Source organism: Eptesicus fuscus, chromosome 6, assembly GCF_027574615.1.
Source record: "Eptesicus fuscus isolate TK198812 chromosome 6, DD_ASM_mEF_20220401, whole genome shotgun sequence".
In the NCBI taxonomy this organism is placed as follows: Eukaryota; Metazoa; Chordata; class Mammalia; order Chiroptera; family Vespertilionidae; genus Eptesicus; species Eptesicus fuscus.
Window position 1 is genome coordinate 35,173,479 of NC_072478.1, and position 26,066 is coordinate 35,199,544.

The 26,066-nt window shown below is 39.6% G+C and overlaps 1 protein-coding gene across 2 annotated transcripts in view; it reads left to right on the top strand.

The window, feature by feature from the left end:
* Nucleotides 1-3,101: 3,101 nt before the first annotated feature.
* The window catches only part of GLRA3 (glycine receptor alpha 3), a 133,597-nt gene continuing 110,632 nt past the window's right edge, over nucleotides 3,102-26,066 (top strand). The window contains exon 1 of one of the 2 annotated variants that reach the window (XM_008155249.3): nucleotides 3,102-3,187. In XM_008155249.3, the coding sequence (XP_008153471.1) occupies nucleotides 3,117-3,187 (71 nt within the window). In that variant the 5' untranslated portion in view covers nucleotides 3,102-3,116. The remainder of the gene's footprint in view (nucleotides 3,188-26,066) is intronic. The other variant, XM_008155250.3, reaches the window with a different exon arrangement.

The following is a 26,066-nucleotide window of genomic DNA, read 5'->3' on the forward strand; positions in this document are numbered from 1 at the left end:
TTACAACTCAGTAGTTCAGGTAATATGCATATTTTTAAAATTGATTTTAGAGAGAGAGAAGAAGGGAGGGAGGGGAGAGAGAGAGATCTGTTGTTCCACTTATTAATGCTGCCCCGACTGGGGATCAACTCACAACACTTTGGCACATTGGGATAATGCTTTAACCAACTAAGTTACCCAGCCAGGGAATATGTATATATTTTTGAGACAATAGTGGAAATATACCATTAAACATAGCTCCATGGTAGTGGACATAATACTACACAATAATCCAGAAGCACTGAAGTCAAATTTGATATCTTCAACTTGCTGAATACAAGGGGTTATAATTATCACTTAACTGCTTTGTGCTACAATTACTTCTTCTGTAAAAGGAGAGCATTAAATATGATGAAAATTAATATCCAAGCCAGCCCTGAAGTCCCACATCTTGTAAAATGTGAAATATATTCCATTAGTGCAAGAAAGAAATAATAAAGGACACAAAGAGAAGAGCAGAGATTTGGCCATATCAGAATCCAGCTTAATTTGGCATGAATGAACTAGTCAGTTAGTCATTACCCATAGAATAGTCTTTTCCCCCAAAACAAGTTCATTCACCTTCTAGTCCAATCATGACTATTATTCTCAAAAGAGTAAAATTTACAAGAATAGATACCACAAATATGCATATGCATGAAATTTCATTACGACCTTACATGGTAGGTGCTATGCTAAATAATGACCATTATCCTCATTGTAGTGAAGTCAAATAAACAAGGAGGATGATAGCTTGTCAGAAGTAATTTGAAGAAAATAATCATGGTGCTATGAAAAATGAGTAACATGGGGATTCTAGTTACCTTCTTATATTTATATCTAAGAAACTGACTAGATATATCTTAATTTGATAAAGTATAATATCCTATGGTTTCATTTTAATGAGAAGAAATAGCTAAAATCATCCTGCCTGCTAAGCTATCATATAACTTACTAGTAACTATCCAGATAAATGTAAACATAGACTTTTAAATATCATATCATCCACACGTTTGTTTACTTAAACATTGATTGGTTGTCTTCTTTGGGCCAGAGGATGAATCTCAGAGGTCATTTAATTCAGTTCTCTCAATAAATAAATATTTTAAAGATATACTAAGTAAAAACATTTTTAAAAGTAGATCAATTTTCCAAAAATGCCCAATTACTTAGTGGTGAAACAAGGCAAGAAATCCAAGCCTTCTTGAAATAGAGTAAGTTTCACTTTTTTTTTTTTTTATCTGTGTTTTTTAAAACAATCAATGCTATTCAAAGAATGGCCAACTAAAAAGCATTTGTACTTCATTAGTTTTCAAAAGACTCACTGAAAAACTGAGTTAACTAAAATTGTATGAACTTTCTCAAGATGCAAATATTCATGGGCAGGATCAGTGATATTTCTTATGGGCTTCTGGAAGTTTGTGATTTAAATAAGAAAACGAAGATGTGAAAAGATGTCTGCTAAAGAGTAAAGAGAGGAGTTTTTGTTTGTTTGTTTGTTTTCATTATCCTCATTGGAGAGGGTTGGAAAGTAATGACTTCTACTCTCCCAGTTAAATAGATTTACAGGGTAATTGATATGTTAATTGCTGTTGGAATCTAATTTAAAAGAAAATAGAGAAAGAGTAAGAAGGCATGTAGTTTAGTTATTGAGAAAGTTATGAGATTAAAATAGGACTTTCAGAAAAATATTTGCAGGAGTTTTGGGAAAAAGTTAAGGTTGAAGAGGTGAGTGAACATTTTGATCCTTGTTGATAGTAATAAAAGCCACTGTAAAGATCTAACAGTAGGTTTTAATTTTTTAAAATTCCATTATTTTGACACATGCGCGCGCGCACACACACACACACTCACACACACAATTTTCCTTTTCAGTCTTCCAATCCACATCCCCATGTAAATGGTCAAGATGGCAGGGGGAGGGTGGAGGAGAGAGAGCAGATAGAGAGATGGATGACAGAAGAGGTATAACAAATGAATTAGCGGTCCTTCTTACTTGAACTTACTGTTAAGTTATGGAAAATATGTAAGAAATGGTGGGTAGCTTGTGTCTCTAAGTAGCCATCTCTTTAGATTTCCCGACTTCATCTTTTTAGAACCTTTATTATGACTGAAGGAAACTCAACTCACTCTAGTCAATAATGCTTCATGGCCAGAAGCTGGCCAGGGATATGAGAAAATTCTAGAAGCAGCATGTTCTCCAGACCGCTGCTGCCCATGAACCACATTCTCTGCTCTTCCTTAGCCCTTTCCATAGACTTAAAGCTTATTCTTACATTTCCGTGTAAGGTCAACGACATGGGGTGACAGTTACTAAATTGTACCTTTTCTGGGAAGTGAACAATGGATGGCCCCTCCAAAGCGATTCTGCTAACTAACCCACAAAAGCCCCTGATTCTCCCAGGCTTAGCCCTGAAGCTTCCTTCCCCCAACACGCTCCAGTCGCCCTTTAGGCTCTGCATCAGTTACTCGCTGCTTTTTTAAAAAGGCTCAAGTGCTAAGCACCGCCTACCATCATGAGTGGCTTGTCACTCTGTCCCGCTGTGCGGTTGTGATTTGCGGGCAAGACAGTGTCGTCTGGCCCCGCCCCGCTTCCCTTTGCCGCGCTAGCGGTTTGGGGTCTTACCCAAAGGTGGAGAGTGGGGTTTGGGCCGGCGGCGCTTGGAGCAGGTGAAGAAGCATTTTCTTTCCGGCTGTTGCTGCTGTTCTTTCTGCAAACGTGGGTCTGAGTCAGGAAAGGACAAGCATTCTTTCTTTGCCGCTAGAGCTCCAGTGAACTGTTGCCCAGAACCTGGGCACTTCATACATTTCATCTCACCCATTATTCCGCTTTCACTGTGTAAATCACCTGCACATTTGTAACCCTGTGCATGTCCCTCTGCTCAGTGCTCAGAGAAGGGTAGAAAGAGAATTTCAAAGGTTTGAAAGGCAGACAGGGCCTCCGCGGACCGCGGGGAGCTGTCTATGGTGCTGAAGCTTTCCAAGCGTTTGTCTCCACCACTACAGGGAGTTAGAGTGCATATTTTCATTCCAGGCTTTCTCGTTCCCCCATGCCTTGGATAAGACTAATTTCAGGATCGTGAATATCTCTCCGTATCATGGCCCACGTGAGACACTTTCGGACATTAGTTTCGGGATTTTATTTCTGGGAAGCAGCACTGTTACTCAGGTGAGTCTATTTGTATTTAACAGTTGGAGAACTTATTTAAAAAGCCTGTGTACTAGAATGCAACCACCTGTTATTGATGAGACCAAGAATGCAATTAGAAATTGACTTGTTGAGAGCACCCCTTAAATCGTATTACTTTATGTCTAAAGTACCTAGCAGTCTATCTATTGAGACCTCTGAAAACATGTAACTTTGCTCTATTTTCTGAAAATTATGCATTTTAGTAACTGTCGACATATATTAGTAGCAACTGAGATTACCCTGGAAAAGTTATTTCCAAAGCCAAGTTTTTCCTTCTCAAATTGCTATTAGAGATTCCTTTTTCTAAGTAAATTATAAGTTGTGGGTTATTCTCTTTTGGGGAGTTAAAAACATTTACAAATTAGAAATGGAACATTACTAACTTTTAAAAGGAAAACAATTAGAACATAAACATTTACTAACCAGAAAAATTCTGAACATTGTTGATATATCCAGAGATTAAGGTAAGTGAATAAAAAATAAATAAAGAAGTGCTATTTCTAATGAGCTTAGTTCAGGTAATATATGGAGGCAAAAACATAAATAAATTATTAGGTATGTTATATGTCAAGAATAATCTTCTTGGATAAAGTAATATAATAAAAAATCAATAGAACAATAATATTGCTCTATGACATATCATTTTCTTATCATGTCCAGTCATATTTGGTAGGCCTCATATTTTCTTTTTAATTATTTTAAAGAGGAAATGAGACTAGACAAAAGATCAGATAACTTAATCACTATTCTTAATTGAACAATGTGTAAGCAAGATATTGCTCATATAGATTTTTAAACCATCAATATACATTTCATTTTATTATAATTTCCATTTATGGCTCACAAGCTTTCCAAGAGGATTGAAGTAAAAGTAATTAGAATAAGTTTTGTGTATACTGATTTCTATTGAAATAGTAAATATTCTTTTCTGAGTTTCCAGGTCAAAATTTCATCTTTGGACACCTTAGAAAAAGATAATGTATTTAATAAAAGCTAACTTACAGAAAGCTATATTATTTTGATAAGCCTATAATAATAGGGGCCAGTTGTGAAGGTTATCATATTATGAAATTATTGAATTTTTCTTAAGGGGTTGAACCACTGAAAACCAGAATATTTTCAGTGAAAATATTTAATAAGACTCAGTAAATTTTTAAACTTTCCAGTTATCACAGATTTTATATATAGTGATCAAAGCAAAGAGTATAGAGCTTTTTTACATTTATGGAAATTTCATGGAAAGGAATTAATGTTATAAGAGAAATCATAATAGCTTAGTTAATAGGTATTCAGATTTAGGAAGCTTAATGTCAGTAAGTAAAATATTTTGGTCAATGTGGTCAGATTTGTATAATGGCAATTCACCATATTTGTTATAATACATTCTTTTCTATTTTGTTATAATATATTCTTAGTTATGTATTCTTCATCACTAAAGTCTCTGATTTTTGTTGTTTTATTGAAATTCACAAAAATTGTATTTCAAACTCATAATCATGATTATAAGAACTTATCTTCATTAATATTAAATATTTTTAGTTAAAAATGTTTTTATGAATACTCCAAAAATGTAATTCCTTGAAAAACACATACCCAATATAGAAGTTTAATCAGTATGTGTATTCTTCATCAAGTTTTTTTCTCCTTTCATAATTGAATAAGTTTTCTATATATCTTAGACTAGTTTTGAATGAGAGTAGCACTTTTTTATTCATTTACCTTCATCATTCTATGAAGAACTTTAATAATATACAGAAAAATTAAGTATTTTTATTTTCAGTGATAGCCCTTGAAAGAAAATTTTCTAAAATAAAGAGAGTGAAGCTCCCTCTACTGAAAATATTTTATAAAATAAGTATTTTTATGGAAACTGTTCTTTGTTCACTAAGTCTATTTGTGATATACTGAGCAAAAAAGAAATATGTAAACTTAAAAAAGTAACAAAAGTATTAGTATTAATTCACAAAGATATCTTTTAAATTTAAAAATATTCTTTCCAGGTTGATTTGGAGGCAAAAATATGTAGAAACCATCAATATTCATAATTAAACTAGGGGCCCAGTGCATGAATTCATGCAGCTTGAAAGGAACTGTGGGTCACGAGGTTGCAGTAGGCACAGGGGCGGGTCTTGGCCCATCCTCCCCGCCCCCACCTGGCCCCTCCCACTTCTGCCCCCTGGTCCCCTGTCTGCCAGCAGCCCTGCTTCTGCTGCCGCCACTCCAATGCACTGATGGTGCTGGCCCTGCTCAAACCCGCTGACAGTGCGAAGCGATTGGGGCCAGCGCTAGCAGTGGGTGTGAGCAGAGGCTGCTGCCCTGATCGCTCCTCAGGAGCAGGGGGAGGTGGAGAAGCCCTTCGGGGTGATCAGGGCCAGCAGCCACCACTTGCACCCACTGATGGTGCCAAGTGATCAGGACCAGCACCGGGCACCAGCAGCAGGTGTGAGCGGCAGCTCTGGTACCGGCTGTAGGTGCAAGTAGGGCCGGTGCCAGCAGCAGGTGTGAGTGCCGGGTGGGACCGCGGCACGCAGGAGCAAAAAATTTTCAGTAACTAACAGAAGTTTGCCCCGATGACAGCGACTGGCGCATGCCTTGGTCTGGCACCCTCACTCACCTGCTCCACCATCCTGCCTCGGCCAATGCCTGCCATGTTCCGCACATGTCCCCTGGTGGTCAGCACACATCATAGTGATCAGTTGTTCTGCCTTTTCTGCCATTTGGTCAATCTGCATATTATCCTTTTATTATCTACTAGAGGCCTGATGCATGAAGATTTGTGCAAGAATGGTCCTTCCTTACCCTGGCTGCTGGCACCGCCTTCGCTCCAGCCTGAGCCGCCTTTTTGCTCCTGCCAGGAGCTGCTTTTCTGCCTTCCTAGGCTGCCCAGAAGCCCAGAGCGGCTGGGGCGGCCATTTCGATGATGCAAGCATCCCGCCCTGCCCCCAGCCTCTCGGTGCCTGCATATGCAAATTAACCCACCAGCTTTGTTTGGTTAATTTGCATACTCACTCCTGATTGGCTGGTGGGCATCGCAAAGTAATGGTCAATTTGCATCTTACTCTTTTAATTATAAAAGTGTAATATGCTAATTAGTACAGACAGCTGAACAACCTTCCAGACGTCCTTCCAGATGAAGCTGCAGCGGCCGGGCCAAGGCAGAGGCAGTTAGGGGCAATCAGGCAAGCAGGCGAGCAGTTAGGGGTGATCAGACAGGCAGGCAGAGTGGTTAGGGGCGGTCAGGCAGGCAGGCAGGCAAGCAGTTAGGAGCCAGCAGTCCTGGATTGTGAGAGGGATATACGACTGCCAGTTTAGGCCCTGCAGAATCGGGTCTAAACTGGCAGTCAGATATCCCCTGAGGGGTCCTGGATTGTGAGAGGGTGCAGGCTAGGCTGAGGGACCCCCCCACCCTCATGCACATATTTTGTGCACTGGTCCTCTGATATAGGATAATTTATGATTATAAACTTTTTTTCATAGATCGTAAAAGATTTTTAATTTTTTAATTGAGATACAACATACATGCAGAAAAGTATACAAATGACAAGTTCCCTATAAAGTTTCACATAACTAACACAGTCATGTAAAGAGACCATAATCAAGATGTAACATTGCCAATGTAACAAAAGCCCTCACTCTGCTCTCTGTCACCTCAGTATTCTTTCCCAGGAACTGTTTTTGCCAAAGATAATTGCTACCTTGACTTTTTCAACAATGAATATGTTTTCCCTGCTTTTGAACATTATATAAATACTCATTTGTGTCTGCTTTATTTTATGAACATTATGTTTATGTGATTTTCCATATAGTTGCATATAGCAATAGCTTATTTATTTTCATTTCTATATGGTATTCCATTATATGAAGACATCACAATTTATTTGTTGTTTTATTATGGAATATTTAAGTATTTTTTAGGTTTTGGCTAGTGCTGCGATGAACATCCTTGAGCATATCTTTTTGTGAATACATTCATTTTGGGGACTGTATGGGTTGGGTCCAAGTCTTTCTCTAGAGCAAAAATTGTTGGATCAAGGGGTAGTTTAGTATATATACTGCCTGGTTTTAGCTTGAGTAGATACTGCAAGTTTTCCAAGGTAGTTGCATCTATTTATACTCCTGCCAGCAATGTTTGAGGGTTTTTGTTGCCATTACTACTACAAAATATGATCAGTGAAATATTATTTTAAAAAGTTTAGCATTTTCTTAGGTTATTATTATGAGCCCATAAATGATATTTTAGTTATTTTTATCTTGGAATAATTTCTACTTTTTAGTAAATAAGTTTTATTAAGGCAAAGACATCAGAACAAAAATATTTTCTACTATAATACAACTAGAAGTATTTATTACCAGAATAAGTCTGGTATAAGAAATGTAATTTTAAAGGGAATTATTAAAAAGCATAGTTCTTGTAATAAAAATAAATGAGAAGCCTGGTTGGTGTGGCTCACTGGTTGAGTGTTGACCCATGAATGTTTAATTCCCAGTCAGGGCACATGCCCAAGTTTCGGACTCGATCCCCAATAGGGGTGTGCAGGAGACAGCTAATTGATGATTCTCTCTCATCATTGATGTTTCTATCTCTCTCTTCCTCACCTTCCCTCTCTCTGAAATGAATTGAAACATATTTTAAAAAATAAGTGAGAAAATTATGTAAACAGGCATAAGAAATTTGAATACCTTATTAGTGAAGTTTTTAAAAGTTTCACACTTTGCTCAGATATTGCTTAATTTTGGCACAATTCTTCTATGGCTTTTGGATTTTGGTTTTCATATTAATAAAATAAAGAACAAGACACCAGTGTCCGGCTTTCTTTGAAATGTAGATAAGTGAGATTATGAAGAGTTTGAGGAACAAATTTCAAAAATAGGGGAACTGCCAAAAATTTTTATTTAAATTAACTATTTTCACCACATACAATTTTATTTTTCATCTTTACAGTTTGATGCCAACACAGACCTGCCAGACAAGTAAATTATGGTACATCTATCAAAAGCTGAATGTGTGAATGTCAGACTTCATGATAATCACAAATAATATGTTTTCTTGGTTTACTTCAAAATTTAAGAAAAACATTTTTGGCACAGAATTTCTTGTTTTTGCTTTTGGTATGTTTTAGAGTATGGAGAAACCCCTTTTAGTGCTAGCTCTATTTTCTTATGTAAGATATTAAATAAAAATATACTTCAAGGAATAAACATTACAGTATCAGGATTCTATATAGGTTTTTAATATTATGCTACACATAACATCTACTTTTTCTCTTTGTGTCTCTGGTGATACATTTTCCCAAATATAGAAGGATTGTGGCCCAGTTTTCTAGTCAATGCCTCAAGCAGTTTGCCTTGCAGATTCAGAAAACAGCTTATACAATATTTCCTCTTGTATATACTTTTTCTTTCTCTTGACCACACAAGTAGGTACTGAGGCAACTCAATCAACAAATATGTGCTTCATAGGTAATGTTAAGCAATGGGTACAGTTTGCCTAGGAATGATTGAGAAACTACCATCTTTCCTAACATGAAACTTAGAGTCTAGTAGGGAAGAAAATACAAAGGGCCAAGTGACAAAAGAAAAACACAGCAATGTTTCGGGAATGTACATTGGGAAGCTACCCAGAAGGCTTGGTACTTGTGTTGGATCTTCTAAGATGCTTGCTCCACACGCAGAAATAAGATAGAGAAAATATTATATGCAAAGGAATGATATAGGCTTATAGTATGCTTAGGGGATGGTGATGGTCAAATTCAGTTGAAGGAATTCCAATTTATGGTTTAAAATCATATTCTAATGGCAACAACTGTTGAGCTGGCTACAATAATAAACCTTCGGAAATATGGAGGAGTTACCACTTGCTTTCACAATGGAATATGTGTAAAATTTAGAAGCATATAATTTAACTAGAGGCCTGGTGCACAAAATTCATGCATGGGGGGGGCGGTGTCCCTCAGCCCAGCCTGCACCCTCTCCAATCTGGGACCCCTTGAGGGCAGTCGGAAATCCCTCTCACAATCCAAGACTATTGGGTCCCAACCACTCGCCTGCCTACCTGCCTGATTGCCCCTAACCACTTCTGCCTGCCAGCCTGATCACCCCCTTACCACTCCCCTGCCAGCCTGATTAACGCCTAATTGCTCCCCTGCTGGCCAGATTGCCCCTAACTGCCCTCCCCTGGCAGTCTGGTCACCCCTAACTGCCCTCCCCTGCAGGATTGGTCATCCCTAAATGTCCTTCCCTGCAGGACTGGTAACCCCTAACTGTTCTCCCCTGCAGGCCTGGTTGCCCCAACTGCCCTCCCTTCCCAGCCTGGTCACCCCTAACTGCCCTCCCATGCTGGCCCATTTGCCCCTAACTGACCTCCCCTGCTGGCCTGATTGCCCCTAACTGTCCTCCCCTGCGGGCCCGGTTGCCCCCATCTGCCCTCCCTGCTGGCCTGGTCACCCCTAACTGCCCTCCTTTGCCAGCCTGATTGCCCCTAACTGCCCTCCCTTGTAGGTCTGGTCACTCCTAACTGTCCTTCCCTGCTGGCCCAGTCACCCCTAACTGCCCTCCCTTGCCAGCCTGGTCACCCCTAACTGCCCTCCCCAGCTGGCCTGGTCCACCCCAACTGCCCTCCCCTACAGGCCTGGTCCCCCCCAACTTCCCTGCCCTGCAGGCCTGGGTTCCCTGCAACTGCCCTGCCCTGCAGACCTGGGTCTCCTCTAACTGTTCTCCCGGTGGGATCGGGCCTAAATGGGCAGTCGGACATCCCTCTCACAATCCACAACTGCTTGCCTGCCTGCCTTCCTGATTGCCCCTAACCGCTTTTGCCTGCCAGCCTGATCACCCCCTAACCACTCCACTGCCAGCCTGTTTGCCCCCAACTTCCCTCCTCTGCCAGCCTGGTCACCCCTAACTGCCCTCTCCTGCAGGATTGATCACCTTCAACTGCCCTCCCTTGCAGGCCTGGTCCCTCTCAACTGCCCTCCCTTGCAGGTCTGGTCCTTCTCAACTACCCTCCCTTGCAGGCTGGGTGCCTCCCAACTGCCCTCCCCTGCTGGCCATCTTGTGGTGGCCATCTTGTGGTGGCCATCTTGTGTCCACATGGGGGCAAAATCTTTGACCACATGGGGGCAGCTATATTGTGTCTTGCAGTGATGATCAATCTGCATATTACTCTTTTATTAGATAGGATAGAGGCCTGTTACAGGGGTGGGGGCCAGCTGGTTTGCCCTGAAGGGTGTCCCTGATCAGGGTGGGGTTCCCTTGGGGCGTGGAGTGGCCTGAGTGAGGGGCCTGTGGTGGTTTGCAGGCTGGCCACGCCCCCTGGCAACCCAAGCAGAGGCCCTGGTATCTGGAATTTATTTTCCTTCTACAATTGAAACTTTGTAGCCTGGAGCGGAGCCAAGCCTGGGGCTCCCTCCGAGGCCGGCAGCCATTTGTGTTGGGGTTATAATTAAAACTTTGTAGCTTAAGCGGGTGGGCCCAGCCAGGGTGTGCGGAAAGCTTTGCTTCCCCTGTTGCTGGCGGCAACCCAGGCCTGCTCTCTCAAGCTCTGTTCTGCTGCCATTTCTGTTTGAATTTGTTTACCTTCTATAATTGAAACTTTGTAGCTTGAGTGGAGGCTTAGGCCTGGCAAGGGCAGGCGGAAAGCTTGGCTTCCTCTATTACCTAGGAAACCTTGCTCTCTGTGGCTGTAGCCATCTTGGTTGGGTTAATTTGCATACTCGCTCTAATTGGATGGTGGGCGTGACTTATGGGCGTGGTTTGTGGGTGTGTCAGAGGTATGGTCAATTTGCATATTTGTCTATTATTAGGTATGATTATTTTGTATTAATTTCAGTTGTACAGCACAGTGGTCAGGAAATCATATACTTCACAAAGTGCTCTTTACCATATTTCCAGTGCCCATCTGGCACCATACATCCTATATAATAAGAGAGGAATATGCTAATTATCCATTATGCCATGAGGCATAATGACTGACCAAGTAATGACCAGATCAAGGATCTACAGGAGGGTGGGGCAGCGAACTACAAGCGGGTGGTGGAGAGCTACAGGAGGGTGCATGGCAACAAGCTATGAGGGGGAGAGAGGGAGGGGGGCTGGGGGGAGCTACAGGAGTTCGAGGCAGTGAGTGGAGAGCTACAGGAGGGCGATAGAGAGCTACTGGTACATGGATTTGTGCACAGGGTTACTATTAGTATTATAATATTGTTGACTATATTCCCTATGCTATAATCTATACCTCAGTGACAATTCTGGAACTACCAATTTTTACTTCTTAATCCTTTCACCTTTTTCACCCAGCCTCCCAATAACCTCCCCCTGGCAACTGTTAGCTTGTTGTCTGTATCTATGAGTCTGTTTTTGTTTTGTTTGTTTTGGTCTTTAGATTCCACATATAAGTAAAATAATATGGTATTTGTCTTTCCCTGTTTGACTTATTTCACTTAGCATAATAGCTTCTAGGTCTTTTATGGCCAAGTAACATTCTATTATGTACCATATATATATTTATCTACTCATCTATTGATGGTCACTTGAGTTGATTCCATCAACTTAAGTTGATTATATGCAACTATCTATATATATAAAAAGCCAGCGACCAGAATGTCAGAAAGAGTGGAACAACCAGAATACCAGAACAAACAGTGGCTATGATGCTCACTTCGGCCAACCAGCCCAATCGGGGGTGGGTCCGGCCGGCCAACTGCCCACGGCCCCTTCCTCCTGCTGGCCCCACCCCCAATCACACACCCCCACCTCTGATCGAGGGCATGGCCTGCCAGCCAACCTCCCATGTCCCCTCCAGCCCAGGGTGGGCCTGCCAGACCCCACCTGTGCACAAATTTGTGCACTGGGCCTCTAGTTGTATATAATGCTGCAATGAACATGGGGGTGCAATTATTCTTTCAAATTAGTGTTTTGGGTTTCTTCAGATATATGTACCCTGAAGTGGACTCACTGGGTCATAAGGCAGTTCCATTTTTAATTTTTTTAGGAAACTCCATACTCTTTTCCATAGTCGCTGCACCAATCTTCTTTCCCACTAACAGTGCACTAGGATTCCCTTTCTCCACATCCTCACTGACACTTGCAGTTTGTTGATTTATTGATGATAGCCATTTTGAGGTGATAGCCATTTTGAGGCCTGACAGTTTGAGGTGATATCTCATTGTGGTTTTAATTTGTTTTTCTCTGATGATTAGTAGCATTGAGCATCTTTTCATATGTCTATTGGCCATCCGTATGTCCTCTTTGGAGAAGTGTTTATTTAGGTCCATTGTCCAATTTTTAATTGGATTATTTATTTTTTTGATGTGGAGTAGTATGAATTTACATATTTTGGAGATCAACCCCTGATCCGATATATCATTGGTGAATGCCTTCTTCCATTCAGTGGGTTGTCTTATTGTTTTGTTGATGTATTTTTGCTGTATAAACATGTTTTAGTTTCATGTATAAAATATGGTCTTTTTCAACACCATCAGGGGATTTGGGTTGTTTTGAAGAAAAGAGGACACTGAACTTAGTCTGGAGTGATTTGAGTTTGAGATGCTAGCAGCAGATCTTGACATCTTGCTATCAACTAGGAATGCAGAGACAATGCTTAATCTGTAGATTTAACAATCACAGTGTTATGAAGGTGATCATACTTTTGCAAAGAAAAAAGAAAAGAAGACATATTTATATGTAATGGAAGTAGAACATTTAGAGCAGGGCACAGAGAGGAAGTACTGAGAGCCCTGAGCTGAACTGTGGAGTTGAGATTGATAAAAAAAAATGACAAAGGCACAGATTTATCAGTTTTATCCTCTCAATCCCAAGGACCTGCTCTTATTCAATAGCATATATCTTTCTATCACTTTTCTATAAACCCCTCCAATGCTCTGATTTCAGCTAATCTCATAAATTAGTCCACAATCATAAATAATACATTTTATTTACTTACATGTTCCTAGGAGATTTCTGGGAAATTATTTTGGAGGACGTACATCTTTTACTTTTCGTTACTTCATGAAGCATATATAGTGGTTCCCCCTTGATTTTCCCACCAAAACTGTCTCTTATCCTTGTCCATGTGATTATCTTTTTACTTGGATTAACCATACTTATTAAAAATAAATTCATATGTAGGTAAATGTCTATATGGAAACGTGGATTGTTTGTCTTTCCCTACTAGGAAAATGGTATAGTTGTAGCTTTGTTTTGCTTTGGAGAATGGATCAAGAGGAGAGACAAGTGACTAATCTTCAGAGAACTGGTTCTAGAGTGAAGGCAATGTTTAACCGCAAACAGATAGTGTGTGAATAGTTGTTCAGCTACACAAAATGAAGCTATTCTACCAATTGCATGGCAACCACATATATTTTAAGAAAAGAGAGTTTCAAATCCTTCAATGATAGAAGAGAAAACAGTGGTGAAGAAGAAGAAGAAGAAGAAGAAGAAGAAGAAGAAGAAGAAGAAGAAGAAGAAGAAGAAGAAGAAGCAGCAGCAGCTCAATCATGGTGAATTCCTGAATTTCTTTTAGAATTTCCATGCTTGATATACTTTCAGGAGGAAGTATTAATAGCACCACTCAGACAATTTAATGCACAGTAGTAATATCATTGGTACAAATAGAAATAGCATAAAATCTAAACATTATTAACACTCTGTGGAAATAATTTATTGAATGGAATAACTTTCAATTCAAATGATGAAGAATTTTCTATGAGTGCATACAAACATTTGCCATAACCAATTGGGAATTTTAACTAGCCCTGGGATATTTCTGATACCATTATACAACCATTACCGACATAGCATGATTGGGATGACATTAGAAGTAACTGGTCCATCCAAAATCCTACCTATATATGAAAATGTCTCAAAAATATCTCTAACATGTGGTCATCCCATGAACTTTAAAAATGTTCCAACAACACTAACCTGTTTGGCTTAGTAGATAGAGCTTCAGCCTACAGACTGAAGGGCCCGGGGTTCGACTCTGGTCAAAGGCATGCACCTAGATTGCAGGCTCCATCTCTGAACCTGATCGGGCTCGTGCAGGAGGCAACCAATAGATGTGACATCAATGTTTCTCTCTCTGTCTCTCCTCTCTTCCACTCTCTCTAAGAAAAGAAAAAAATGTTCCAACAATAAGGACTTCTTTACCTCAAGTGGAAAATATTTAGCAAAATAAAACATCATTCTATTTTCTCCTGTCCAAAGTGAAATTCAAATATTTGTCTTTGTATATTTTATTATTATTATTTATTAATGTTTTAATCTCTGCTTAAAATGACCATTCTGCTTGTGGAAAGTGTGTTTATTTGAGCATGATTTGAGCTGATAACCTTTTCCATGTAGTTGCTCCATGCATGAAGCTTGAATGGTCCAGTTTCAGAGTGCCTATGGCATTCTATCTGAATCTCTATAAAAATGACTACATTCCAGGCAGTGTGTGAATAGAATATTAAATGTATATATCAAATATTTATATACACATATAAAACTATATCTTTAAATCAATACATAATTTTAATTACCTACTTTTTATAAGATCACTTCACTGGAAAGAGAAGACATAATTAAATGACCAACCTAAATAATAATTAAATAAATAATGCATATTCTCAAAGCATAATATATGAATTTCTATTATCGCACCTATCGCAGTACTAGGATCATAATTACTGACACATGTGTAATTCTCTAGCTAAATTGAGAACCATTGACTATCACTGAATATTTATTTTTGTCTTTTATTCTGTTTATTCACATACATTTATGTTTTAGGTACAAGTGATTCAATGTAGGGTGGTTGAATAATTTTCTTTTTTTGCTGGCAATTTTAAAAAGTGTAATCATGAATAACTACTCACAATAGTAACAATTATAAATATTGAGAAAATAAACATTTTTAGGGATGGAAAGGAGTATATATTCTTTATAAAGAAGAAGGGAATTTAAGCAGACCTTAAACAGTTGAGGGAATTTGAGTGGGCAGAAGAGAGCGAAGAGCATTTCAGGCAGGAAAAACATTGTTAGAGGAACAGGCCAGTTTCCATGTGAAATTGGGGCTACAGAAGTTTCACAGCAACATTTCTACCATGGGACCCCACATTTTTGTCTTTTTTTCTAATAAATCATGATTTATGTTGTTTTAGGACTAACTTCCTAGGAAAGATGTATATGACTATTGTAGGGTGTTAGAAAAAAATCAGCCAATGTTTATTAAAATAATAGGTTCCTCTGTTTAGAAACAAAATGGTTCATTGTCATTATTTGATATGAAGGGAAGAAAATATTCAAATGAGCTTCTTTATATTCACTTGTTCTGCTAATGTCAATATACATAATTTTGTTCATTTGTATAATTTAAATGTGTTTTTTCTGTGTATTGGAAATTTGAGGACTGAAACTTAAGTATTGATATATTAAATAAAACAAAAACCCAAGAAAAGAAGACATAAATTTTCATAGTTTTATAAAGAAACTATTACATTTCAGACAAGGGAAAGAAGAATGGCATATGTAATCAAATGTTGACTTTCCCAAACTTATGAACAATATATTTTTATAATTTATGTTTTATTAAATAATAAAATACCCTAAAATGCATTGATGACATTTTCTACCAGTTCTTAAATCTTTCATTTTTAAGAACAGACTTACCTCTAGTCTATTAAAACATGAAGGGACCCAACTTTGTATAGCATATCCCACTGCCTATTAAGAATGAATGAACTGCCTGTATCCTTAACTTTCCTCTTGTCTTATTTATTGGAAAGAATAGAGTTAACAGAGGATTATATGGATAAAACTATTAGAAATCTTGTTTCTACTTTAGGTTGTTTCTTTGTAATGATCTTAAAGAAGATTATGAAGCCCTCCTCCCCTCCCCTTTAAATCCTTGAAATTTAGGGCATCTCTTTCTTCCTACAAATCTTAAATCAAGTAAGAACCACCTAAGACACTGATTCTGATGCAGACCTCAGCGTATGCCTCCTGAGAGTATAGCAAAGAATTGGGTTTTCTGTGAGTCAAAATATTGTCACCTAAATAATAGCATGTGGACTTAAAATTTTGCTCTACTTTAAAAGGCCAGAGTGCATAGTATTCTCTGTGTGTATAGATACAGTTATATATGTTAATGTACAGCAAAGATTACACTGGAAAGATGTATTGATATGGAAAAATATTTAAATTTCTAAAATAAATAAAAATTCAAGTTAAAAATATAGTGGTAAAAATAAGATGAGATTTATACCTCTACAGGAAACAGTAGTATGTTTAAAATGTTTTCTAAATTAGCTTTTCTTGAATTCTGTCTTCTCTTTGCATGCATTTGTGTGCACATGAGGAAACAAGGACTTTGGAGAAAGAAGACTCCTCAGAGGCACATCTCAGTTTTGCCTTTGAAAGGCTGAATGGCTTTTCTATAGAGTCTATAGTATAGACCAGTGGTCGGCAAACTCATTAGTCAACAGAGCCAAATATCAACAGTACGATTGAAATTTCTTTTGAGAGCCGAAAACCGACTTCTGCACATGGGCCATGAAGTTTCAATCGCACTGTACGTGTGTGCCCGCACGTGGTATTTTGTGGAAGAGCCACACTCAAGGGGCCAAAGAGCTGCATGTGGCTCGCGAGCCGCAGTTTGCCAACCACTGGTATAGACTGAGTGACTGCATTTAATATGCTACTTAAGAAATCTAATGTGTAGAGTAGTATCCATCCACAGAGCATAATTTTTTATAACAGCCAGAAATGTGATCATCTCTGTTTAACAAAAAATATATACTTAACATTATAGCTATAATTTTTCACTTCCTTTAATATTAGTAGTTCTTAGTCCAAAAAGCTATTTTCCCCCCTAAAATCCATTATAGTGATAGATGTGGGAGGTATTGTGTCAGGGAAATAAATAAGGGATGAACAGACTAACCCTTTATTTCTGTGTAAATTCAGATTAGGTTTATTTTTAAGTGACAGAAGGTACACAATAATATTGGTTTAAGGAAGATTTATTTTCCTTTTGAAAGAAAGAAAGGAAGGAAGGAAGAAAGAAAGGCAATGAAAATAAACATACCATGTCTGGAATGGAAGTTTACCATTTTTTTAAGAACCTATTTTTTAAAAATAATTAATTTAAAGAGATAGAGGAGGGAGGGAGGGAGGGAAGGAGAGAGAGAGAGAGAGAGAGAGAGAGAGAGAGAGAGAGAGAGAGAGAGAGAGAGAGAGAAACATCGATTTTTTTGTTGTTGTTCCACTTATTTATGCATTCATTGGTTGACTGGGTGGAGGTTCATTGGTTGACCCACAACCTTGTCATATGGGAATGACACTCTAACCAACTGAGCTACCTAGCCAGGGTGCCAATTCTTTCATCTTATTGTTTTGCCACCCTTAGTGTGGTAATCCAAGATAGATGCTCAGATTCTAGTCAGCACAGCTGCCTTCCAGCCATAAGAAAAGAGAACAAGGTTTCTCCTTAAAGGTACTTCTAAGAGGTTAAAGATTTCCCAGTTTCCTGGCAGCATTGTGTGTCCATGTGGCCAAATTCTGGCCACTAAGAGGTAAACAGAAGTGGCAGTACTTGGAAATGCTTTCAGAGGGATGTCCAGTAGCTCTAGGTCATGTACTCTATTCCATGCTATGGAACTCAGTCTAACTGCAGCAAAAGGGAACTGTTCTCAGTAGGAAAAGAACATGAGCAGATCATGTTTCAGAAATATCACTAAAGCCCAGCTGCCATGGCTCAGTGGTTGAGCATTGACCAATGAACCATGAGGTCATGGTTAAATTCCCAGTCAGGGCACATGCCCTGGTTGTGGGCCCAATCTCCAATAGGGTGTGTGCAGGAGGCAGCTGATCAATGATTCTCTCTCATCATTGATGTTCCTATCTCTCCCTCTCCTTCCTCTCTGAAATCAATAAAACTATGTTTTTAAAAAAAGAAATATCACTAAAGAAGTAATATGGGGATCTTAGAAGAAAGTATGTTGACAATGGGGAGGAGCCAAACAGGCATCAGGGAAAGGAGTGCCTAGTCAACACAACAGGGCATCCAAAACTAGAGAGAAGGGAGTAGATATGAGAACTAAAACAAAACAAACACACAACTTGTCCTTTAATTGGAGGTGAGAAAAAAATGAGAGAATTGTCTAGGGCATACTTATACCTTTAGCAACTGGGTCAACATTAGGATCAGGACAAGAATCTACACTAATAAGAGGGTAATATGCTAATTAGACTGGGAGACCTTCTGGACATCCTTCTGGACAAAGCCATGGTGGCAGGGCTAAGGCAGAGGTGGTTAGGGGCAATCAGGCAGGCGGGGGGGGGGGGGGGAGGGGGCAGTTGGAGGCAAGGAGGCCAGCAGGGAAGGCAGTTGGGAGTGAGCAGGCTGGCAGGGGGTGGTAGTTGGGGGCGAGCAGGCTGGTAGGAGGGCCAGTTAAGGGTGATCAGGCCAGAAGGGGGGGCAATTGGGGATGATCAGGCTGGCAGGCAGAGTGGATAGGGGCAATCAGGCAGGCAGGCAGGTGAGCGGTTAGGAGCCAGCAGTCCTAGATTATGAGAGGAATGTCCAAATGCCAAGCAGTTGGACATCCCCTGAGGGGTCCCAGATTGGAGAGAGTGCAGGCTGGGCTGAGGGACATGTGCCTCCCATGCATGAATTTCGTGCACTGGGCCACTAGTAGAACATAAAAGAAGAAGAACAGCTATGTAGAAAAGTATCATAAGTTCCAGATATGTGTAGGGAAGGTGATGCCTAAGAGATATATAGTTAATGGAAAACTTCAACATAGAGGTGGGAAGACAAGACCTGGGAATGGATGAGACTGGATGACTAAAATTCTGTGGCAGAGCTTTTCAACATTTTTTTTACACTTAAGCATACATGGATATTTCATCCCACCTGGGATAAACAAACATGCCTGATGAGTCACAGAGCCACCACGCCTGACTCTAGCTGTCCCAGGCTCCATCTCACTGCTGGCTGAGCTAGGAATAACACAGCATACCTATAATCACTGTGGTATGCAGATGTCAAAAATCCTTCCCCCTCTTTGAGAGCATTGCTACTCAAAATGTGGTCCCGAACCAGTAAATAACCATCACCTGGGAGGTTATTAGAAATGCTCAATAAATTCAATAAAAATTTAAAAAAAGAAATATAGACTCTGAATTCCACCATAGACTTCCTGAACATGAATCTTCATTTTATCAAACTCTAAGCATATTCAGGTTTGAAAAGCACTGTTTTAAGAACATCGACCTCTAAGGGATGGGAAGAATAAGAGGTACTGGAAAAAAATAGAGAGGAGGTATGGTAAGAGAAAAAGGGGAACACAGAGCATGTCACAGAACCTAAAAGAAGAGTTTCAGAAATGAAAGAATGATCAGTAATGTCAAATGCCATAAAACAAAAAGAATTATGGAAGATTATCAGAAGTCTTCTCCAGTGCATTTTTGCTATAAAAATACATGTACAAATATGTTAGCATAACATTGAATGGTGAGGCAAAATAAAAGAGAAAATATAGGTTCCTTTTTTCAAGAGGCTACTAGTCCTAGAAGGGGAAGTAATGATGGACAGAGTTGAGAAAGGCAGTTCTTGTTTGTTAAGTTTTGTTATTAAAAGGAAAGAGGATTTAAGCTTGTTTACAGTCTGGAGAAAAGAAGTCAGTGAATTAGGAAATGCCTAAGAAGAGACCAGAGAGGTACAGAAGAGAAAGGGCAACATCACTGATAAGATTTAAAGAGCAGTAGTCGAAGGGTAGCTTTTGAACAGAAGAGTGTGCTCAGTCTTTCTCTGGGAAGGAGGTTAGAATAGATGCAGTATATAGCAAGCTATAGACATGAGAGTAGTGATTTCAGAATTGCAATTGAAAGCTCAATTATCTCTTTGAAGAAGGAAGCAAGGTCATCATTTGGGATAAAGATAACAATGAAGCAGACACGTTTAGTCTGATTCAACAGTTACAAAGCACAGAACAGCTTTAGATGGACTGTGCTTCTAGTCCCTTAGGGAATTCAGTCCAGGCCCCACTGCAGCAGATGCCCTCATCACTCTGCCTGAGAGGAGGATGAACCCTAGAGATCTGATTTTTAAAAAAAATATATTTTATTGATTTCAGAGAGGAAAGGAGAGGAAGAGATAGAAACATCAATGATGAAAGAGAATCATTGATTGGCTGCCTCTTGAACACCCCCCACCAGGGACTGAACCTGCAACTTGGGCATGTGCCCTTGACTGGAAACAAACCTGGGACCCCTCAATCCACAGTCCAATGCTCTATCCTCTGAGCCAAACTGGCCAGGGCTCTTTATTTTTAAAGAGATGACTATTTTATATATATACTAGAGGCCTGGTGCACAAAATTTGTGCATGGGGAGGGGGGGGGTGTCCCTCAGCCCAGCCTGCACCCTCTCCAATCTGAGACCCCTTGAGGGATGTCCAACCGCCCATTTAGGCCTGATCCCTGGGATAGGGCCTAAACGGGCGGTTGGACATCCCTCTCACAATCCAGGACTGGTGGCTCCAAACCACTCACTTGCCTCTGCCTAATTGCCCCTAACCGCTTTTGCCTGCCAGCCTGATCACCCCCTAACCACTCCCCTGCCAGCTTGATTGCCGTCTAACTACTCCCCGGCTGGCCCGATTGCCCCTAACTGCCCTCCCCTGCAGGCCTGGTCCCCCCCAACTGCCCTCCCCTGCTGGCCCGATCTTTCTTAACTGCCCTCCCCTGCAGGCCTGGTCCCCCCCAACTGCCCTCCCTTGTTTACCTGTTCTGCCCCAACTGCCCTACCCTGCAGGCCTGGTCCCCCTCAACTGCCCTCCCTTGCTTACCTGGTCTGCCCCAACTGCCCTTCTCTGCTGGCCTGGTCACCCCTAACTACCCACAACTGCCCTCTCCTGCAGGCCATCTTGTGGTGGCTATCTTGTGTCCACATGGGTGCAGCCATCTTTGACCACATGGGGGCAGCCATCTTGTGTCTTGGAGTGATGGTCAATTTGCATATTACTCTTATTAGATAGGATATATATCCTATCTAATAAAAGCCTAATATGCAAATCAACCGAAGAGCAGAATGACAGGTGGAACGACTGATCACTATGACACACACTGACCATCAGGGAGCAGATGCTCAATGCAGGAGCTGCCCCCAGCCTGCAGGCCCCAGGCCAGCCAAGGCAGGTGCCAGCGGGGGGCCCCCCAATAGCCTCACTGGTTGCCCCACACATTGGCCCTGATTGCTGGCCATGCCTAGGGACCCTAGTATATAAAGATCAGGCCTCTAGTACATATATATAAGCAGTTTTTTCAAATTAGGTGATATATATATTTCAGAGAGGAAGGGAGGGGGAGAGAGAGATAGAAACATCAATGATGAAAGAGAATCATTGATTGGCTGCCTCCTGCACACCCCCTACTGGGGATTGAGAGTGCAAACTGGGCATGTGCCCTTGACTAGAATCAAACCCAAGACCCTACAGTCCACAGGCCGATGCTCTATCCACTGAGCCAAACCAGCTAGGGCTAGAGACCTGATCTTTATTCAGACTGCACTAATTTCGGTGGCAAAGCCAGAGGTAGAACCCACATCACCTAATTCGAATAAACTGCTTATTTTTCCAAACACTGCAATTAGGCTATTCTAAAGGAGAAAAAAAAAAAAAAAAGATCATTTCACTCTTTAAAAGCTGAAATACGATCCATTCTCTTAGAATCACAGTAAGAATATTTTATTAATACTTTTATCAAAGAGTATAGAAATAGGACCCACTTTCAAAATGTTACTCTTTGTTCTCATCCATGAGCACCAAGTTTGGCAGCGTTGGCATACATCTTGTACTCTCACCTTGAACCTTTTCCTTTACATCTTGAAAATGGCTTTTCCTACAAAGCATTGTTTCTAGGGATCTTGTTATGCACAATGAAAGGAAAACATATCCTCTTACTGCCATAGGAAATAACTTCTATAGTCCAGAGATTTTAGAATCCTTTTGTTTACTGGGAAACTGTAAACATTTCCCCCCAAATAGTTTAGGCATATACAAAGCAGGGAGGTGGAAGAGGGGTGAGGGGAGAAGGAAACAGAGGTGGGGCAGAGGGAGAAGAGGGAAGAAGAGTCAGAGTGAGTAACCTCAGCTGAATAGTAGCTTTAAGCATAATGTTAATAACAATGAATACATTTTGCTGACTTCTCTGTCTCTTAATTTAAAAAAAAATATATAGTCTAATAAAAACTATGTATAGTCTAATTATCAATAGGGGGAAACTGAGTAACACCATACTCATTGCTATATTTTCTTACCACTTCCAATTATAAACTGTTTTTTTCTTTATTGTTTGATTCCTGCCTTTGTTCTGCTCCATTTCTCCCTCCGTTAAGGAATGTAATGACCAGTCAAATGTGGAGCTTCCTGTGCCACAGGAAGAAAAAGGTGTAACCTGTCTTGAATAAATGTAAACCAGAAACATAAATATTTACATAAACATTTGTAGTCACACCAATGGGAATATCTACCATAATCTGAATGAGTCAGTGCTCTGCAGGTTTAATATTATTTAGGAAAAAAAAAGCTTACCAGGACTCCATTTTAATATTCGGTGTCCATCTCTTTTCAGGTTCAGAGACTCGAGATTGGTACTTTAAAATATCATGCTTTCATATCCTGAGTCTTATTAACCTGGAGATTTATACGGATGCATTTCATTAGCAGACATTGATGCCAGCACAATTCATTGAAAATAGAAAGTAGAGAATTCAGAATAAAGTAGTACTCCTGCTGTAGTGTGGTTGTAAATATCTATAACAGTTAAAACCACAAGTGAAAAGATGATTTCTGTATCTCTGAGTGGTGGAGTAAGGTGCTTTCCCCCTTAATTTTACTGTATTTTTATTATTTCTTTTGTACAATGCACATATATTGGATTAAAGGAAGTATTTTTAAAACAAGCTTTGTGCATATTTTAAGGGTATATGAGGTGATTTTTGCTTTAAATATTATGCAGGAGTTGAGCTCTGAAAGACTGAATGTCCTGAATAGAAGTTATTTAAGGGAAGAATAAGCAGTGAGCAAGTATGGCCCCTAAAATCACACATTTGCAATGTGAATTTCAACCTCTCTTGCTAAAGTGGTTTCAACCACAAGTTGAATCCATAAACTGGCACAGGTCAATCAGATATTTTTCTTCTTCTATGATGCTTAGTCTTTCTTGATGCTTGTCTGTATTTTCTACACTTGCGTTTTATGAGATACTACTATAACTGCCCTGGCTTGAGTGAATTTCTCTTTATTTCACTTAAAAATATCCCTGATCAAGAGTGATGGTATCAAAAGCAAAATCCCAACATTGGCTTTAGAACTTGGCATGTTTTAAAATATATGTATAGATTGTCATTTGGTTTACTAAACTTACCTGTGACAAATGGGTGCTACTTTAAATCTCCGTTTTTATATTGGCAAAATGATTTATGACTTTCCCAAGGTGAAACAACACATTTTGTCATTTAGTTCATGACAAAATGTAAGCCTCCTGGCTGTCCATCTGAAGCCTCAACCACTGTACCATGATGGCTTCCACTTAATTATCTTGTGCACTCAACACACAATTGGAACCATTAAGTCTATTGTAAGCAATTTTCAATGTATCTGAAATACTTAATTAGTTGTCTTTAAAAGAAATGTCATTAAGAAGCTACAAATCAGTGAGTTAATTAGCACTGTTATAGCCCGTTAGTTCTTTTAGTTGAAATAAGTTGATGCCAAAACTATGAACTATTACCCATGAGAATAGACAGTCTGCATAGAAGTTAACAGAAGTTTTTATAGAAGTTATAGCAATTAGCATGAATTTTGAGCACAGCATTTTGAGTGTTTAGTAAAAATGAATGATTTTTATAATAAAAATACTTTGTAGATAAGACAAAAGGATTGTATAAAAATTAGGGTTAAGAAACCTCAGGAGTACACTAGCTAATCCTTTGTCATCTATTTTTATTATTGAATGGAATCCTCCTTTCCCCACCCATCCCCCCCATCTATAACCTTATATTAACCCTTCATTTACAAACACACAAACACTATGTAATTTATCACTGACACCTAGCAAGCACTGAGCATAGACACCTCTAATAAGCATTAATTTATGTAAGCACTGAATGTAAACATCACTGCAATATCAGTTAAAAAGGCACCTATGAAAGTCCATTTTACAGGTCTGCAGTTCCAGCATTAAGTGATGATTTTCTGACATACATGACTTTGACTATTTAAGTCACACTCTCAGATTTTTATATCCTGGCTTTTTTCTATTTCTAAATACTTGTTCTATATGATCTTTCCTGATTAGTTATTAGCATCCTTCTATCTTAGAAGTAAAGAAGGAGAGAAAGGCAGGATTCTCTCTAGCGTTAAACATACATTCTAAGCATGATTATTGCTATACTTAGAGGGTCATATTCTGATGTTTGGCCTCTTCATCATTACATTTAGTTAATCCATTTCAAAAATACTTATTCATTAATTACTCTGGATGCTCGAGATTACTTCTGGGGCCATTAAAACAGTCATGATTTTTGCTTAAATAGTAGTTCCTACAAAGTAGGAGATAAACATTGATTAATCCTATTAAAAACGACAGTTGCATTGTAACAAGTACTACCAATGAGATACACAAACTTGAGAAGTATTTTATAAACTCAGAGAGAATAGCTATGGTTTCCTGAAGAAATGATACTCAAACCTAGATCACAAAGATAAGTAGAAGTTAATTAGATGAATAGAGGACCAATGAGCATTCCAGGCAAAGGCAATGGCTATGTTACTGGACAGCCCCAAGTCGGAGGAGGCCTGTTCCCTCCTAGACTCTTGTTAATCTCACAAGGAAGATTTCAGAAGAACGAGTGACAGACAGTAGTGTTGAAGCAAAGCAAGCAAATTTATTAAATATTCACTTGGTGTGGCTTAGTGGTTGAGTGACAACCTATGAACAGGAGGTCATGGTTTGATTCCCGGTCAGGGCACATGGCTGGGTTGTGGGCCCGATCTCCAGTAGGGTGTGTGCAGGAGGCAGCTGATCAATGATTCTCTCTCATCATTGATGATTTTATCTCTCTCTCCCTCTTCCTTCCTCTCTGAAATTAATAAAAATATATTTTATAAAAAAGAATACACTTGACATAAAGCAGAAGCTGACAACTCAGCTAGTTTTAGCATGCTGGCCAGTGGAGGTTAAAGGGGTTTTATACCCTTCTCCCTATAGGTTTCAAAGCTTTCCTGCCAGATATCTTGGATAGCAGAAGAGGTTACAAAGTCCCCTTCTACATTGTTGTGGCTTACCTCAGAATGTTTGTACAAACATTTGGTCATCTTGTTTGGCAAGTCCTAAGGTGGCTGACTTCTTTGTTTAGTGGGTGAGATAAAGTCCCCCTCTTTCCCTCTTCCCCCTTTTCTGCCCTAACATCCCCCAAATGATATTTGTCCTTGGTTTACCTGGCACAAATGGCATTCATTGGGTCTCTGTTCTCTATTTTCCCAGGCCAGGGTGATTAAGCTGTGAATTCTCGGGTTAGGGAGGAGAGGTAGAAACCATTAGTTTTCAAGTGTTCTTGGTGGGAAGCAAATAAGATTTTTGGTATTCACAGGCCGTCTGCAAGCTGCCCAAACTGTTTGGCCTTGTTTAATTTTCTTGTCTCAGTTTCTTCATTCTAGGAATTTTCTTAGCTTCTTACTATCCTATCACAGCTAGTGGTAGGTTGTACCAGAGAAGCAGAGAGGACATGATAAGATGTGGTTTGGATTATGGATAGAAAGTGGAAGGTAGGACCAACCAGATGGATATGTGTGAAATGGACAAGGAGTCCAAGGTTA